This window comes from Sciurus vulgaris, assembly GCF_902686455.1.
Source record: "Sciurus vulgaris genome assembly, chromosome: 18".
Lineage (NCBI taxonomy): Eukaryota > Metazoa > Chordata > Mammalia > Rodentia > Sciuridae > Sciurus > Sciurus vulgaris.
Genome location: NC_136479.1, coordinates 18,571,836 through 18,590,134, shown reverse-complemented (window position 1 = coordinate 18,590,134; position 18,299 = coordinate 18,571,836). Strand labels below are relative to the sequence as shown.

The 18,299-nt window shown below is 42.5% G+C and overlaps 1 protein-coding gene across 1 annotated transcript in view; it reads right to left on the bottom strand.

The window, feature by feature from the left end:
- LCMT1 (leucine carboxyl methyltransferase 1) overlaps positions 1-18,299 on the bottom strand; it is a 46,302-nt gene that overhangs the window by 17,040 nt on the left and 10,963 nt on the right. Inside the window, exons 2-5 of the mRNA XM_079121194.1 lie at positions 10,479-10,570; positions 9,488-9,609; positions 5,114-5,190; positions 3,092-3,153 (exon numbers count right to left, since the gene is read on the bottom strand). Of these exons, the coding sequence (XP_078977320.1) occupies positions 3,092-3,153; positions 5,114-5,190; positions 9,488-9,609; positions 10,479-10,570 (353 nt within the window). The remainder of the gene's footprint in view (positions 1-3,091; positions 3,154-5,113; positions 5,191-9,487; positions 9,610-10,478; positions 10,571-18,299) is intronic.

The window sequence follows — 18,299 nt, the reverse complement described above, 5'->3', positions numbered from 1 at the left end:
CAACTTACTTTCCATTACGTGCCCATTTACATTCTTTTAATTTTTTTATCCTGCATGTTTTAGCTTAGAAAATGCATCATAAATTCTAAGATGCACGTATTTTTACATTTCTGAAATCATGATGCATTCAATAGTGATGATGTGTCAACTTAATTGTTGGCAGTTTTTCTGGCTTATAATAAACAAACAAACCAACCACTATGACAGCCTAGTAGGTTTGATGAAATAGGATAATCCTCCCGCCCTTCAACTCTCTCTCTTTGGTGCTGGAAATCAAACCCAGGGCCTCACTTATGCTGGGCAAGTGCTGGACCACTGAGTTAAACTCCCAGCTCCAAAATAACAATAATTTTTCAACAAAATTTCTCCAACTTTTTTTTAGCATCTGCTACTTTCCCCAAATTTCCATTCACATTCTTATGTCACTGTTATTCAAATTCTCTTTGGAGAATGATGGCAAGATCAAAAAGTATACACAGCTGGACTAAAATCTTCATCTGCATGAGACCCAAACACAAAGTTAAAAGACAAGCAAAATGCTGAAAACAAAAATTCACACACACACACACACACACACACACACACACACACAAAAGGCTTGCAGGGTCTGGGGACACACACCTATAATCCCAGCAAGTAGGTAGGCTGGGGCGGGATGGCGCTTTGAAAGCCAGCCTCAGCAACTTAGCAAGGCCCTAGGTATTTAAGCAAGATTCTGTCTCAAAACCAAAAAGGACTGGGGATGTAACTCAATGATTAAGCGACTTTGGGTTCAATCCCCAGTACCAAAAAAAAAAGAAAAAGAAAAAGGTTCACAAGGGACCTTTCTCAAAGAATACATCCACATATTAAAAATGGTTCCTCCAAATTAAGAAGAAATAGAAATAATGCAACTAAAAAAAAAAAGACAAAGCAAATGAAACAAAAATTTACAAAAAAAAAAAAAGTTTCAAAGATCAATAAAACTAGGGAAAGCCACTGGGGACCAAAATGGAGCAAACTGTATTATATGCATGTATGAATATGAGAAAATGAATAACCATTATGTATAACTATAATGCACCAATAAAGACATTTTTTTAAATAACCAGGGAAAGATAATCCATTTCACTACCATTCAAAATTATAAACATTTTAAAAATAATAGGGCAACATTCCAGTCTATCTGGTAAAAACTTTCAGAATGAACAAATCCAGTATGGGTAACGGAAAGAGAATCCTCACCAATTCTACTGAGAATATAAAGTCATAAAAAAGAGGCTGGAAAAGCAGGGCAGCCACAGCTATCAGAACTCATAATGTGCAATTCTTTGAACTAGCAATTCCTGAAAATATGCACATATACATATATATTTGCTACAACACAGTTTAATGTAAAAACATAAAAAAGGCAACAACCTAAATGACCATCAGTAGGAAACAGATTAAATATGATGAAATTTCCATGCAAACAAGTATCATAAAGCCATTAAAAATAATGATGCAAATCTATAAAGTCTGACATAAAAAGACAATTGTGATTTACAAGGACACAAAAAGAGCAAGTTACAAAACTGTGTATAAATTATTCACTGTTTATTAAAATTACATTTACATATAGAAGCAGAGACTCATTCAACAAATACACATTGAGTTACAATATATATTTATTCAATGTGTATATACATTCATTCAACAAAAATGTACTGAACCTTCTGTGCACAGGCGCGGTGCGGGGGGAGGAGGGTACTTATGCATACATTTGTTTACCTTCCTCTAGGTAGAGGTAACCACTGCACATCTGTGGGCAGAAAACACTCGAGCACTGGCTATCTTGGGGTCTTTGCTTTCTACATCAGGTATCTCACCTTGTTTGATCAAAGGTAATGTAAAGTACTAAATCCTTCATTACAGACCACAAAGCTGACACAAATACAAATAACCCAGTACAGAAAACTGTAACACGGGGCTGGGTATATAGCTCAGTTGGTAGAGTGCTTGCCTCATAAGCACAAGGCCCTGGGTTCAAATCCCTAGCACCACAAAAAAAAAAAAAAAAAAAAAAAAAACTGCAATAGCAGAGATGGGAGAAAGCACAGAGTCCAGGAAATGGCAAACTTGAATAGGTACTACTGATAATTTGTAGGGGAAGCAAAGGCTGGGAAGATATTTTCTGTGCAAACTTTCCTGGGACTCCAGTCACAAGGATGCTCATGGTCGTGCGTAAATGGAGGTTTACCCAGCTCCCTGATGTTTATTTACCGTGTTATCTGTGTTGACCATCCAAGAAGGCCTTTTCTCTGAGCAAATTTTCTGACCCGAATGACTATGAAACCCCTTCAACTTCTCTGTCAGACACAAATTGAACACAATGAAAGATTCTGGTAAGAAAGATTTTTTTAAATCACAATTTGGAAGGCTCAGAAATGAGAAAAGTGTTGTTAGAAACATGCATAATTAAATGCCAGGTAGAAATACAGACTGCAGGAGCCAAGCAGATGATATAAATGAGTGACACAGGTCAAGACAACGGAGACAGGTGGGAACAGAGGGCAGCAGGCAGATCACCTCTAAATGGGGCAGCTGCTACGAATTATCGCCAACTAGGGATTGGGGTCTAATGTAGCTACATCTTGATTTTTCTGAGAAAAGCTAAAAAAAAAAATCATGATTTTCATTGAAAGGCTGAGGCAGGAAGATCACAAGTTCAAAGTCAGCCTCTGCAACTTAGCAACTCAGCAAGATCCTGTTTCTAAATTTAAAATATTAAAAAATGGCTAGGGATGTGGCTCAGTGTTTAAGCACTCCTGGATTCAATCCCCAGTAACCGCCCCCCAAAAGAAAAGATTTTCATGAGAAATCTATTTTTGAACCATTAGCAACTAATTAAAATTAATAAAAGATTTAGGACTGAAGACCCACGGACATCTAAAAAGAGTCATGCGGAAACTTGTTTTAATTTCATCATGGCAACCATGATATAAGAGCAAATGTTATCAGCAAAGGTATTCATTGTATGACACAACTCACACCATCTTTTAAAAGAAAAAGGGGAGGGGTGTGAAGCAAAAATATTTATACGATCCAGACTGCTACAGTTAAGGATACTTGCCCATCTGAAGCATGTCCTCCGAATGTAATTCTATGATGGGTTTAGACAGGAGAGGCTTGTTTCTATGGGTAAATGGGAAAAAGAAAAAAAAAATGAGTCCAACTGTACACCAATTTACTCATGAGCTCATTTACTGCCAAAATGCAGATACCCACTATGGGAATGGAAAATACAGACCAAGTATCCCTTATCTGAAATGCTGGAAACCAGAAGTTGTAAAGAGTTAAGATTTCTTTCAAATTTTGGAATATTTGCCTAGGCTTAACTGGCAAATTACTTTATTAATCTGACATGATGCTTAAAAAGTTTCAGATTTTGGAACATTTAAGATTTCAGATTTTTTGATTATATAGGTTCAACCTGTATAGACTGCTACTATTCAAAGCAAGAGCCACTCCTAAAAGCTTTAATTACATTTGACCCTGTGAACATACAATAAAAAATTCAGCAGACACAGGTTTCAGGTTAGATCCGCCAAGTATTATGCTCTATATCTGATGTCCAAATCACACAGTGATCATTAAGTAATCCAAGGCAGAAATAGCTAACGGTAGGCCAACAAGAATTGCCTAAATGTTCCAGTGTTCGGACCTTCTCTAGTTTCTTGTTTATTCTCAAAAAATTTACAATAGCTGTTCTTTATCACAGAATTAACTTCTTTCTTCTTCTTTTTTGGTACCAGAGATTGAACCCAGGGACACTTAATCACTGAGCCACATCCCCAGCCCTCTTTTGTATTACATTTAGAGACAGGTCCTTGCTGAGTTGCTTAGGGCCTTGCTAAGTTGGTGAAGCTGGTTTTGAATTCCCTCCTGCATCGTTGGGATTACGAGCATGTGCCACCACATCCGGCAAGAACTGACTACTTCTATGTGATTAACTCCCTTATCCCAGAAAATACAAGAAATCAGATACCAGAGAGTCAAATTCATTTATCCTAACAACCAAATCCTAATCCATTTTTCTTCCCAGAAAGCCATCTCTAAGCTTAACACAGTAAGCCAACGTACCTGTTTCACTATAGAATTCTAACTAGCTTAGTAGTACTAAGCAGGTCCAAGTGCACCAGAATTGCCAACATTTAAAAAGCATATTTAAGGGCTAGGGATATAGCTCAGTGGTAGAGTGCTTGCCTCATAAGCACGAGGCCCTGGGTTCAAATCCCCAGCACCACACATACACAAAAAAAGCATATTTAATATAAAATGTAATTTTATACTAGAAAAAATAAAAAGCATTTTCATAATACAGACTAGAAAAAAATAAAGCTTGAGACATTTCCCAATCAGCAGGGATTAGACATGTCTAAAGGACTAGCTGAAACTTATGTCTTTAATAAACCTTTTAATATAAGAATCAGAATTTTATTTAAGTTACTAATCTAAAGAGGAATGAGTGGCAAGTGTCATAAAAACTATAAGCCCTGACAGTGTGCTTCAAATCAGGGTTTAGATCCCAGCTCCACCCCTTTCTAGTCAGGACCTGGGGCAAATGAACTTCTCTGAGCTCATGATTATTCCTGCCAAAAAGTGATGGGAAGAGCGCTCAACTCATGCGTCTGCTGTGCACACTGAATGAGACACCCAGGTGAAGCACTGAATGTGGATCCAGCACAGAGAGCTCTCAGCGAAGATCAGCAGACCTGTCATCTACAACACTTGAATACTGAACTCAGAGAGGCCACCACGCCTCACACACACATTCGTGCAGAGAACAACAAAACTGCAGAGCTCCTCTGGTCAGGTAGCTTTCTACGCCAAAGGCAGAAAAAACTCTCAGATCATTCAACTATGATGGGTCACTTTCACAGAAATCACATTAACAGACAGGGAGTCACAGAGAAGGTGCAATCCTTGCTTAAGTCTACACGATGCGCAGGGACAAGGATCTCAGAGGAGAGTGAGTGGGAAGGAGGTCAAAGGGGGCAGCAACCTGAAAGGAGTCCCTGGCATTCAAACCTCCCATCTACCAAGAGGTGGGCCTCTCTTCCACTGGCTTTTTCCTCCAACAAACCATACTTACTTGATGTTGTGCAGCTTTCTCGTGACTATCATTGGAAAGTCAACTTCAAAATATTTACTTGGGAGAAGATCTTCATCCTGGGGAAAAGCACACAAAATTATTTCTTCACTCGCCCCTCGCTGATCATTTGCCATGTGCCAAGCCCTAGGTGCTGAAGAGTGACACAGGTGTTTGAGGGTCTCAAGTCAGGGGCTCCTATGGTCAGAAATATATTTTTCTAATTATTTTGGACTCAACAAGTGGAGTGGATGTGAGGGAAGGAAGAATGGACACAGGAAACACTAGGCGGCTTCTGTAGCAGTTCACGTAAGAGGTCTAGGGAGCCTGCCTGAGAGGGGGCATCTACGGAGGGGGCAGGGGGTTTCAAAGTGCCTGGGAGGTAGGACAGACACAGTGTTCTTCTAAAAGCAGCTTGAGACAAACTACAAAGCATCAGGAAACCAATGTGACCAGCATTTCTTGGATGAAAAAGAATGAAATAGTTATTATAATAAGGTGCTACGTGCAGTGAGGGCATTATTTTGAAGTTGATCTGTGGGTTCTGTGTGTTGTGTTGTGTTACATGATGCGTACTGAAGTGGTGGAGAACAGGCACCCCGGAGCCGGGCCAGGACTGGAATCCCAGCTCCAGCTCTTACTTGTGGTGAGGTCTGGGAAATCCCTGAACTCCCTAAGCCAAGAGGTCCTCCTTTAAAAAGTAGAGACAATGGCTGCACCTTGGGATTGTGAGGCTTAATGAGGCAAGCGGAGCCCTGGGAAGATGGCCTGGCCTTAGTCAACACCGTATCTGTGCCTTTAGCTGCATAGACGTGGGTCCTGGCTCAGATGCATTTCTCACCGTGGGCCACGGTCAGACGAGTGTGACAGACACACACAGCCCTGCTTCCCCTCTGCCTTTCCTAGCATGTTGGTGGCTGTACGCCTCATCGGGCGAGCAGCGGCACCCCAGCCTCCTCTCCAGCCTCCCCCTGGTTCACTAACTCACTCAGCCCTGCTGACTTCTCAGACCCACCCACTCTCCTCAGCCCTGTCCCCTCTTGCCAGACCCTACAGCACCCCTTCCTGGTCTCCTGTCACCTCCCACAGTTCTTCACAACTCTAAGGTTTGGCAAGAAACGAGGTCCAGACACTCCCCGTGTGCTTGTGCCACATCCTGCTTCCCATCCTCATTACATCCCACAAATACAGACTCCTCACAGTTTTAAAAGGATGAAAAAGAAATCCGCTGATATCCTAAACCTGGCAATGGCTCCATGGTGTAAGATGTGATGAAGGAGAGGAGAGTTCCAACCTGAGTGACCGGGCACACAGGAGACCCACTGATGGGGACAGCAATAAGAGGTGGAGACCAGGTACGGAGGAGCAGACAAATGCTGGGGGGCTGACACGCAAGGAGAGCAGGATGGGGCAGAAGTCCCAGCATGCACTTCCTGGGAGGAAAGCGCCCTGTAGAGCAAACGTGAGGCTGACATCCAGCTCTGTCCACCCACTCCAGACGGTCCTCAGCTGAAATCCCAGGCGATCCAGCTGGGGCTTATTGTTTTAAGAAGACATTCATTGATACATCCTAGGAGACTTGAGCTGGTGAATCTCAGCTGTTGACACGCAAGAGTCAAGCACACCCCTGTGGCCCGAAGAGCTGGGCCTTGAAGATATCTGGAGGACATGTAGAGGGGCTAAGAAGCGACTTCCGCTAAGAAACGGTACGAGATTGCTGGGGTTGTTCTTGGGGCTGGGGGTAGGTCAGCAGTAGACACACACTTAGCACTTGTGAGGCCCTGGGTTTCACCCCCCAAGAGCTCAGTGGCTGGCAGGCAAGAGGCCATGGGTTCCATCCCCAGCACCACAGAGAACGAATTTTTACTCACAGGGTACAAAAGTTAAGAGTCATCTGATTTCAGCAGATGGTGAGAACAATAAAAATCAAATGCTGTGCGGCCAGCAGAGTGCCCTCCACCTCTTACGGAACAGCACCCTTGTTCAGGAGCTGGCCCTGGCACTGGCTCACCTGAGACTTCTGAATGAGAGGCCACTGCAGAAGGAGCATTTCCAAACAACACACAGGCACTTTTAGGAGATCACTTCCTTCTTGATTCTGACAGAGGAGAAAAATGGCTGTGCCAAGTGATGTCCCAATTTTGCCTCTGTGATTCTCTATGCCTTTGACATTCCTCGCCCAAAAGCCTGTATGTCACGAGCTGGTATGGAAGACACCTGAGACCCAGTAACATGACCAGAGAACCGCTGGCAACAGAGCACCACTCGACACAAAGGGCATCCAACGAGGCTGGCACCTCACAGACTGCCAAAACTGACATGCTTCCCCTACGCAGCTGGTCCTTTGTGTGGCAACAGTATTCCAAAGACACTGAGAAGCTGAGGCACCCTATTCTGCCTGTGGTGATGCCAGCATACCCACAGATAGGAGTCTTCCACCATACACCAGTCTTGGTCCCCTGAGATGATATGGAAGGCGCTCAGGTAGCAGTGGCCCTGAGAGCCCATGACTCACTGCTAGACCTCTGCAGGTACCCGGGAACCATCCCAGACGGAGGAAAAGACACTAAGAACATGGATAAGAGTTCCCTATATTTTCATGGAAACATAAATCTCTAAAACAGAGATTGGCAAACTTTTTCTGCAAAGAGTCAGAAAATAAATATTTTAGCCTTTGCAAGCTGGATGGTCTGTGTGATGACTGATCAACTCTGCTGTCACCGTTGTCACATGGCTGCTAAAGCACAATATGCAGACAAGTGGAAGCAACTGGGTTCCAATGAAACTTTACTCACAAACACAGGTGGTGAGCCAGATTTGTCCGTGGCCTGGAGTTCGCAATTTCTGCTCTAAAAGAGCAAACAAGGGAAATACCTACAAGTAATAAAAAAGAACCCTGCCCACCCCCAAATGCTTCAGGCCAATATAATTATCAACAAAAGTGTTATGTGTCCACAAAGGACTTTCGGATATTCTGTGATTCTCTTTCCTCACTCCTGAGAGACACTTCTTTTCTTGGTAGAGGTACATTGACCTCACCGTACTTTGCTCAGAAGTAAAAATCTCAGATTAATTATTAACCCATCTACGAGATGGGGTAAAAAGTCAGTTATGGGATGAAGGGGTCTTGGGCCCAGTGGCGAGATTTCTCCAGTGACTTCTAACAACACTGACACGGCACATCCTCTTCCATAGTATTTGCTTCAGTCCCTTACACCATGCCACGGTACACTGCATTACGAAGACTCCACAGACCTACAGAAGAGGGGTGGCACCAAAGAGAACCCCCTGAGCAACCACAGGAGCTCTATGTGAAGAGGAAGGCATCTGGGACTTGAAGAGCTGATTCTGACATGTTCCCAGTCCAATGCCCTGGCTGTAGGATCCTGGAAGACACACCCTCTCACAGCCCCTTTTCTGCCATCTTTGAAGACCCTCCTCGTAAAGCTCTCATGCTAACTCATGAGGTCATGTATGTAAAAGCATTTCATGAATGTTAGTTATCTTATCTAAAAGAATACGGAGGCAAACGATGTACTCAAGACCAGCTGAGGCCACTGGTCTCTCACGTAAGAGACAGGCTGGAAGCTCTGAGGACCAAAGACCTTGTCAGGTGAGCTGATTAGGGACTAGCTTTGCAGGCTGGGTTCTGTCCATACACTCCAATTTGCCTTGGTCTGACCTGCTAGAAATGCACGTACCCATTATTGCCACACGACCAACCTCACAGAAGAACCAAGAAAAAGCTGAAAAAATTACAAAAAGGAAATGCAACCAGAAAAGGTTTAGCTATAAACTATAGGGAAAAGGTTTAGCAGTAAAAATCAAGTCCTAGAGTCAAGAGAGCAGCATGCTAATCCTGGCCTTGCTGCTACCTAGAATCAGGTTTCCCTCCTTGTGAGTGTGTGTAATCATACAGCCCTCAACACTGACAAAGCAGTCAGGGGATCCAATCAGAGAACCACTACAAAAGGCCTGTGCATCACACTATCTCCCCAGCCTTACAAATCTCCAAATTTTACCCAGGGTGCCAGCACGTAGATCCTAATTATTGTAAAGATCACAAATGCACGTGCTCTTTGTCAGGAATCCTGACAGAATTCTCCATCCTGATGTAGACGCACATGTATAGGGGATACACGTGGGCTTTTATTCCAATCCCACTTGTAACAACAACAATTAGAAGCGAACTGATTTCACTAGGGCCCTGGTGAGAGGAAACATGAGCGGCTGCGGGGAGCACGTGGGCAGGAGGACAGGGGCGGGAGACAGGCTTCACTGCGTATCTCATATGCTTTTCAAATTCTGGACAAGGTAAATGTCTCCAAAAAATTAAACTGAAACAACTGGGCAGGTAGAAGGGGAATTTTAACTTACCTTTAGTTTCCAGAAGGTGGTATCCATCCCAGCCCCAAGATTAAGAATCTGACAATGACATTCTGTCTTCCGGAGAAAAGCCTTCAGAAGCTGACTGACACCATGGACTCGAGCAAAATACCCTTCGAGAGTGGCAGAGAAACAAGCCATCACCCAGAAATCATCCTTACAAACCCCACCACACCAGAACCAGGCACCACCAGGGCTCCCCATCTCTGCAACCTCTGTTAGGAAACCTGCCTTGAGACCCTGAGAGAGATGCCAAGGAAAAGAGCACACCCTTGTTCTCAGGAGCCACTGCTTTTAAAATCTGGTTTTCATTCGTTTGTTTTGTTTTTGCAATATTGGAAATTGAACCTAGGGGCACTCCGCCCCAAAGAACTATATCTCCAACCCTTTTTAAATTTTTAGTTTTTTTAATTTTTATTTTGAGACAAGGTCTTGCTTAATCACCCAGGCTGGCCTTGAGCTTGTAATCCTCCTGCCTCAGTCTCCCAGATAGCTAGGATTATACAATGTGCCACATACCCTGCTTCTTTGCATTTCTTATAGATCCTACCCAAAGGATTTCTCTCTGGGGGCCAAGATTCCCTGCACACAGGAAAATTATGGTCATTCAGCTAATTTCTTAATGGACCTGAGGATAAACCATGCATCTGCCTCAAGGCCTTGGATTCCCTTCATGAAAATTTCTTACAAAGCCAAATAATGTCACTAACCAACACTATCATAAAGAAATAGAAAGTAATCCCTCACATGAGCAAACAGTTCATGGTAAAAGATATATAAATGGGTTTTTAAACAGGAAAATGACACTCAACCTCACCTACAAATACAGTTTCACAGTACAGCATGTTGGTAAGGAAGCTGGGGAATGAGACCTTTCATATTCTGTTGAAGGAGTGTGCACCAGAACTTGTTTAAGAACACGTCCCTAAAACCTCAGCCTCCTGCGAGATGAGCAGATGGGAGGGAGGGGGATGGTACTTGCCTCTGTTAATTTCAGGGGCCTTCCTCTCTTTAGTCAGCCTCACAAGGTGCTGGATGTAGGGATCATGCCAGTAGCCAATGCTGACTGCAAACCTGGAAGTGTCAAAGAGTAGGCAGTGAGTGGAGGTTGGCAGGTAAAGGCCCAGTTCCAATGCCAAGTTCCCAGGAAGCAGGTCCCCAGTCCAGAGGAAAACTGTACCACAAAAGGCCAATAAACGCACATGTAGCGAGTGCCCTATTACACCTTTAAAGAGAATCATCCATCCATGTTCACAACACTGCCCAACACGGCTTCCCCATGGTTGTTTCTCTCCTTCCCTAGGACTCCAAAGAGCAAATAACCTCACTCATAGTTCAGAGAACACTGCTATGATCGGTTTACTCAGTGAACTCACCAGCAGGAGCTAATCAGACAGCTGTACCAAACCAAACATTTTGTGCCCAGAAGACCCCAAAATACTGGTGAACTGGTAACTGCTACCTAAGCATTCCTCCCAACTCTGTATCCAGTGCTAGTAATGACACTTCCTTAGAGATCAATGTGGGGAAACCAGGAATAAATAAAACAACTAAGACTCAGAAAACATGATAATAGTCTAAATTCTACACTACAAGGAGTAGCATCTGCGCTCCAAGTTTCAGTACTCCAAGCCTAGAAGCTAAAGCCTTGATTATGATTATCACTCTGGACACCTTCTGGCAACCATGACAGTCAGCCTTAGGACAGCTGAGAAGTCACAATGAGAAGAACCTGGATCTCAAGGCCACCCTAAATCTCTGTGGAACGGCAGCCTGCTCTGCTCTCAATTATAGTTTGTGCGATAATAAGTGTCTTTACCATTTAGGCAATTTGAGCCAGGCCTGTTAGTTGCAGCCTAAAACATCCTAACTGATACCCTTAACCATACCTCTATTTCCATGTTCCTCCATAACTAGGCTGAAACTTTGTGTGTGCATGTGTGTGTTATGTCCCAGGTGAATTCTAGCTCCTGAAGCAGATGCTGCATTATCTCTTTTCTTTGTATCTGCCATAGAGGCCTACTCCTACCTGGCTACAGTAGGTGCCCTATTCTGTACAAACCTGTCTCCCACAGTCTCTCTCACCTGTTTGCACATCCACATACCCATGAGGGGAGCAAAGGGTTTCAGCTGGTCAATGCAGCAACTCAATACACAAACGTGCAAAACACTGACAGGTAGGATTTGGCAATCCAAACTGCCCAAAGGAAAACAGCATTCTTGCAGAGTTTTATAACAGTAAACTTTCTCAGTTATTTAAAGTAATTTGTTTTTGGAACAATTGTGTCCCATTATCATAAAATTTGTGTGCAGTCCTGTTTTTAAAAAAAATGAATGAAAGTAGAGTAAAATAAAAAAATCAGCATGCCCTAGACATAGTAAGGGTTAAGACTGATGGAAGTTTTGTTCCCAGCACAAATTGAAGGTCTAGGTGCAATGAAAAACATGCTTTCCCACCCTTAGCTCCGATTTCAAAGGGGTCTTCCAGTGCCATCTAGTGGAAAGAGCCATATCTGCAGTTGAGGCAACGATGGTTCTTTCCAACGCTAAACTAACACTGTGAGGAGTGTTCTCAACTGTGCCTTCAGCTGAGAGGAAGAGACAGGAAAGAGGAATTTAGAAAGCATCTGACAGTGCTGCGCAGTGGCGCATCTCTGAATCCCAGAGACAGGAGGTCAAGGCAGGAGGATCACAAGTTCAAGGCCAGCCTGAACTTTTTATTTTGGGACCCTGTCTCAAAACAAAAAAACAAAAAGAACTGGGGGTGTAGCTCAGTGAAAAAGTGTCCCTGGGTTCAAGCCCCAGTATCCCCCCCCAAAAAAGCCTCAATACTGATAATCCAAGAAAATGCAAAAGGAAAGCAAAACCAGTAATATTTCCTCTAACAAACTGGCAGCAAAACTATTTTCTAAAAGCCCCTGGTTTTGTAGGAGCAGGAGGAAGAGGGCGCTCAAGCACTGCTGCTGGAAACCTGGGCTAAACAACTGGGCTGCAAGGCACTGTGGCAACAGGATCACCCGGGCCGCGGCCTACCCATTCCACTTCAGTTCTCCTAGGCAAGTACCAGCAAGGGGCACAAGGATCTTCCCACAGGAACACTGGAATACGAAATTGTAAATATCACTGAACAAAGCAGACTACAAAAGTATACGTAGAGGATGTTTCTAATATTTTTAGAAAAACATATGCAGTCATCTATACTACATATAACACACACAAGGCTGTATGTAGACGCATGCAGTTACAGACCCACACACAGACAGGACCGCCCAGACTAAGCACCACTCACACCATCCAGGACACTGCTCATCTAATTCTGCCCCTCCGTTTCCCAGACGGTTTTGTCCCGTGCTTCTATATATCCTGATTTCCTGTTTAAAACTCTGTTTTAAAGAATCAAAACTGTCAGATCTGGAAAAATGTCAACATCTTCCAGGCTTTATTCAATCGGCCACTGCTTTCCATTTCCAGGGCCCTACCACTTGCTCCATGTGGTCTTTAACTCACCACTGCCTTTTCTTAACACCCGGGACCACTTGCTCCAAGCACTTTCTTCTAATGCAAAACTAATAAATTCCTACCTATTGAGATGTAAAGTGCCTGGCTGTGCTCCACCTGAAATCGTTTCACAGTCCTCCCGTGAGAAACACCAACCCATTCACTCAAGAAGCATTTTCAGGCGGTGTCCCATTTGCATGAGTGTCAACACAACAATGGGTCCTTCATCAGAGAGGTGTGAAATCCCTTCCAGCAGGCTGGGGAAGGGAAGGGGCCCTCCCTGCTTTCCCTGCCCGAGAATGAAGGCTGGCACCTCACCTAAGGCTTAGGACAAGCCAGGCATTATTCCAAACGCCTGACAAACACGAACACGTATCACCTTGAAAAGGCCCTACAAGGAGGAGAATGGATGCTTTACAAACAAAGTCAGGCAGTTGCCTCAAGCTGCGGCACTTCTACAACATAGGGAACAGAATTCTACTGCTTTTCAAACCTTCTTACCCACCTGGACTTAGATCTCCCACATCCTCACTTCTCGGTTCCCTCCTAACACTTTGGTTGCTTAAATTGTGTGTGTGTGTGTGTGTCTACAAAATTCAATTGGCTAGTCTCAGCATTAAAATTTCAAGACTGGGGTTTTTAACAGCATACTGTTGTGGCCTTTTAAGACATTGTACTACCTCCAACTTGAATTTTATTGCTATTCTTTCAGTTCTTTTGGTTTCATCTTTAGTTTCTATTTCCTGACGGTTTTATTCTTGGACTGTAAATGGAAAGCAGGAATCAAAATCTTAAGGGCAACAGACTACACCCAGACAGAGCTTGCATGTGTTGCCCTTCCCATGAGGTCTGAGGGCCTGCCAGCCCTCACTTAAACCACCTAAAGAAATGGCCCTAAGAAGACTCACAGTCAACTACTACTTGCCCCCATTTAAAATGCCACCTATTTTGCCTTCTGGTTTCATCTACTATATAATTATTTTACTCAAATTAATATGATCTAAAATTTACTGTCCCTTCTCACATTTATGTGGAAGCTTAAAAAAGTGATATCAGAGAAGTAGAGTGGAGAATACAACTTACCACACCCAGAATGGATAGAGAATGGTTAATAGGTACAGGGGTGCAGGTGGAGAGAAGGAACAGCTTTAATGTTCTACAGGCAACAGGATGACCACAGTTGACCACAACTAATTTACTTTTTTGAAATTGCTAGCAGACAGAATTTTGAATGTTCCCAATACAAAAAAATAAACATATGACATGCCAACTACACTGATCAGACCATTACACATTTTATCATGTACTGAAATGTCATACTATATACCCTGTAAGTATGTACAACTACTATGTGTCAATTAAAAATAATAGCCAGGTGCAGTGGCCCACGCCTGTAATCACAGTGACTTGGGACACTGAGGCAGGAGGATCTCAAGTTCAAAGCCAGGCTCAGCAAAAAGTGAGGCACTAAGCAACTCAGTGAGACCCTGTCTCTAAATAAAATACAAAATAGGGCTGGGAGTGTTGCTCAGTGGTTCAGTGTCCCTGAGTTCAATCCCTGGTACCAATAATAATAATAATAATAATAATAACAACAACAATAAAATCTACTTTGTCTGTTACTGGGCAAAGCATAAATGGAAAATGAACCAACATTCACAACAGGGTGAAATGATCGGGGGGATCTAGTTAGAAAGTTCCCTGGGTACAATTTCCCATCTCTAACTTTACAAAACAATAGCCAATATGAAATAAAATAATAAGATGTCCTGGATTTAAATAATGCTAAACTACTTTGGGGAAAAAATGATTTAAGAACATATATCATGAATATTGTTTGCCTATTCATTTTCTTAAAATATCTGTTTTTCCCTTTATAGTTAGTGCTTTTGGCACTCTGTCTATGAAACATTTGGTCTTCCACGGTTGCAAAGATCTTTCTCCTTTTCATATAGAAGCTCTACGGTTCTAGCTCTGATGAATGGGTTTATAATGCATCCTCGAGTCATCCTTCTGGAATGAGCAGGGTCAACACATTTTTCCCCACTTGGATATCCAGATGATCCAGAATTACTAGATCAAGAGACTTTCCTTTTCCCAATGAACTGACTTACTCACTCCAGGCAAAAATCAACTGACAGTACATATGTGGGTTATTTCTGAATTCTCCATTCCATTTCACTGATCAATTCATCTACCCTTATGCTAATGCCACCTATTTTGATTACTGTAGTTTTATAGTAAAGCTTAAAATTAAATAGTGTCAAAAATTAAACAGTATAAGTTCTCCAACTCTGTTCTTTTGAAGTGTTTTTTTGTTTATTTTTGCAGAGTGAAGAAGGGTAGGGAACACCAGTCTAGATCCTCTATTCTATATCCATTTGCTAATTTCGTCAAAAAAGATGGATAATATTTTGATTGGGACTTCACTGTATACATTAACTTGAAGAGAATAAAAACCTTAAGGTGTTTATATCACATCTTCTAATGTATAAGCAAAGTATATCTCACATTTAAGTCCCTAATCTCTCAGTAATAGTTTATAGTTTTCTGGGAAAAGGTGTTTCCTGTCTTTCACTAAAATTTACTCCATTTATCTTTTATGCTATTGTAAATCATATTTTAAAATTTTACCTTCCTATACATGTATGTATAATACATCCATCAAAGGGTTCCTATCTAGGGCTGGGGATATAGCTCAGTTGGTAGAATGCTTGCCTTGCAAGCAAAAGGCCCTGGGTTCAATCCCCAGCACCGCAAAAAAAAAAAAAAAAAAAAAAAAAAAAAAAAAAAAAAAAAAGTTCCTATCTAGAATATATAATAAATTGGCAAAAGATTTGAACAGACAATACATAAAATATTTCACAATGGCCAATAAGTACATGAAAAATGAGTCACCAGGGAAATGTCATTTTGAGCCATAATGAGATGCTATCGGGCACCTCTAGGCAATACCCATGTTAACAAGATAGAAAGCAACTGGAGTTTTGAGACATTGCTGGTGGAAATGTAAACTGATAAGCCACCTTAGAAATTAGTTTGGCAGTTAAGTATCAACCCACCCTATGATTAAGCAATTCTACTCCTAGCAAGGAGAATCCAGGAGAACTGAAGAGTCTTGCACAAGAATGTTCAAAGCCTCTTTACAATGGCCACACTGGACACAGTGCAAATGTCCATTAACAAGTGAATGCATGAAAAAATGACACACCAGGAAAAAGATGCAAATGATTTTATGCTGACTAAGATTCTCTCCTGGACCCTACTCTAGCCAGGCTTCTCTGCGTCTTCTTCCTGACAGGCTTCAGCCTTGGTCTACAAAGATCTGAATCAGCAGTAACAGCTTCTCACGACTCAAGGCCCCATCCTAGGATGACCCCATCAACCCTTCAAGTACCTGCCTGAGTAAACTCAAGGCTGCCAAAGACCTGGCTGTTTGTCCTGGCCAACACCTCAAGACAAGGGTCTGGCCGTGGCCTCCATGGGAGGCAGGAGCCTGACTTCCAAAAGCACCAGTTTAACAAAGCCAGCTGGGTGTCCATGCACCAACCTGGCCTTCTTGCTTTTTGTAATTTTTCACCTCCTGAATCCTACTGAGCCTCTGCTCACCTCCCTACCTCCATTTCCCCCTAAAACGACCAGGCACATCTCTTCAAACTCGAGTTCAGTTAGTTCAGTTCATGCTGGCTTGAACTGAACTGAACTCCAAAAGTTATTTCTGATTAAAATCTCCCAACAACACTTTATTATCTGGCCTTCTTTTTCTTTGACAACACACAACATGGATAAACCTCAAGGAATGTGTTGAGTGAAAACATACACACACACACACACACAAAAAAAAAAAAAAACAAAAACAAAAAAAATATGTCCTACACAAGTCCATGTATATAATATTCAAGAATAGGCAAATCTAATCTAAAGTAGCCAACACCAGAAAATGGTTGGTAGGCTGGTAGGAGATTTACTAAAAAGAGATATGAGAGAACATTCTGGAGTTTCAGCAACATGTTATGTCTTGTTTTGAGTGGTGGTACACAGATATAATTACATCACTTATCAAATCAAACCATGAAGATTTAAGCATTTTATTATATGTAAATTATTTCCCTTTCTTCCCCTCCTTTCCCACTGCATTCTCCCTCTTCCTCTTCCTCCCTTCCTCTTTCTCTCCCTCCTTCAAAAGTACCTAGGGAAATTCTGGGGGATGTAGGGGGAGGATGAAGCCAACCTTCCATGTTACCCTTCTGTCATAGTATGCCTGGTGATACTATAAGAAAATACTTGAGATTGAATAGTTTATAAACAACAGAAATTTATTTCCCTGTAGATCCAGAGGCTGGGCTGTTCAAGACCAACGTCTGGTATCTGGTATGGGCCTTCTTGCTGCATCCACACATGGAGGGAAGGGGAAGAGGGAGCAAACCCCTCTGGTCAGCCCTTGTTGTAGTGTCACTGATCCACTCATGAGGGCAGAGGCCTCATGACCTAAACGCCTGCCACAGGCCCCACTAGCAACACTGCTGTATCAGAAATTAAGTTTCCAACTCATGAATTTGGGGGTCACCTTCAGACCACAGCACCTTCCAACAACTACCCACCCCTTCTTCCTTACTAAGAGGACCCAATTCTGTCTGAGGAATCAGTCTGCGATGTTAGAAATGCTTCCCTCCCTGGATCTTAGGCCTGGCCAATAGGAAGTCTACTGAGTAGGGCTTCCTGAAAAGAATCTGCTTTCTTAATGACAAGGGACAGCTCAAGAGTCGCATCCCTTTCTTTTCCTCTTCCTTCCTAAAGAAGAGCTGCTCATATGAACTAGGAAAATTCTGATATTCCCTGCTATGACTGTCTCCTGACCCTGAAAAGCGAGCTAAGGGCGCTTTGAGTCAATGTGCAACTAAGCTACTTTGTTGATCAACATTTTCAGTCATCAAAATGAAAAAAAGCAATGGCACCTACAAATCAAAGCAACATGCGCATTGCTGTTTTACCACAAATGTAAGAATGTAGTATGTGACACAAGTGATGTCTCCAATCAACACACAAAGATAGACCATAATGACCAGGGACAAAATTAAACTAGCACTACATATTACAACAGAAACTGTTATAATGACTGGGACCATCTTTCTAAGGATTACTCAAAACTCACAACCTAAAAGGCAAATAAAGATGTCAGATTTGACATAGCTGGGCTGGGGAGATAGCTCAGTCGGTAGAGTGCTTGCCTTGCAAGCACAAAGCCCCAGCACCGCAAAAAAAAAAAAAATAAAAGATTCAGAGATTTGACACAGCTTTCCTATGT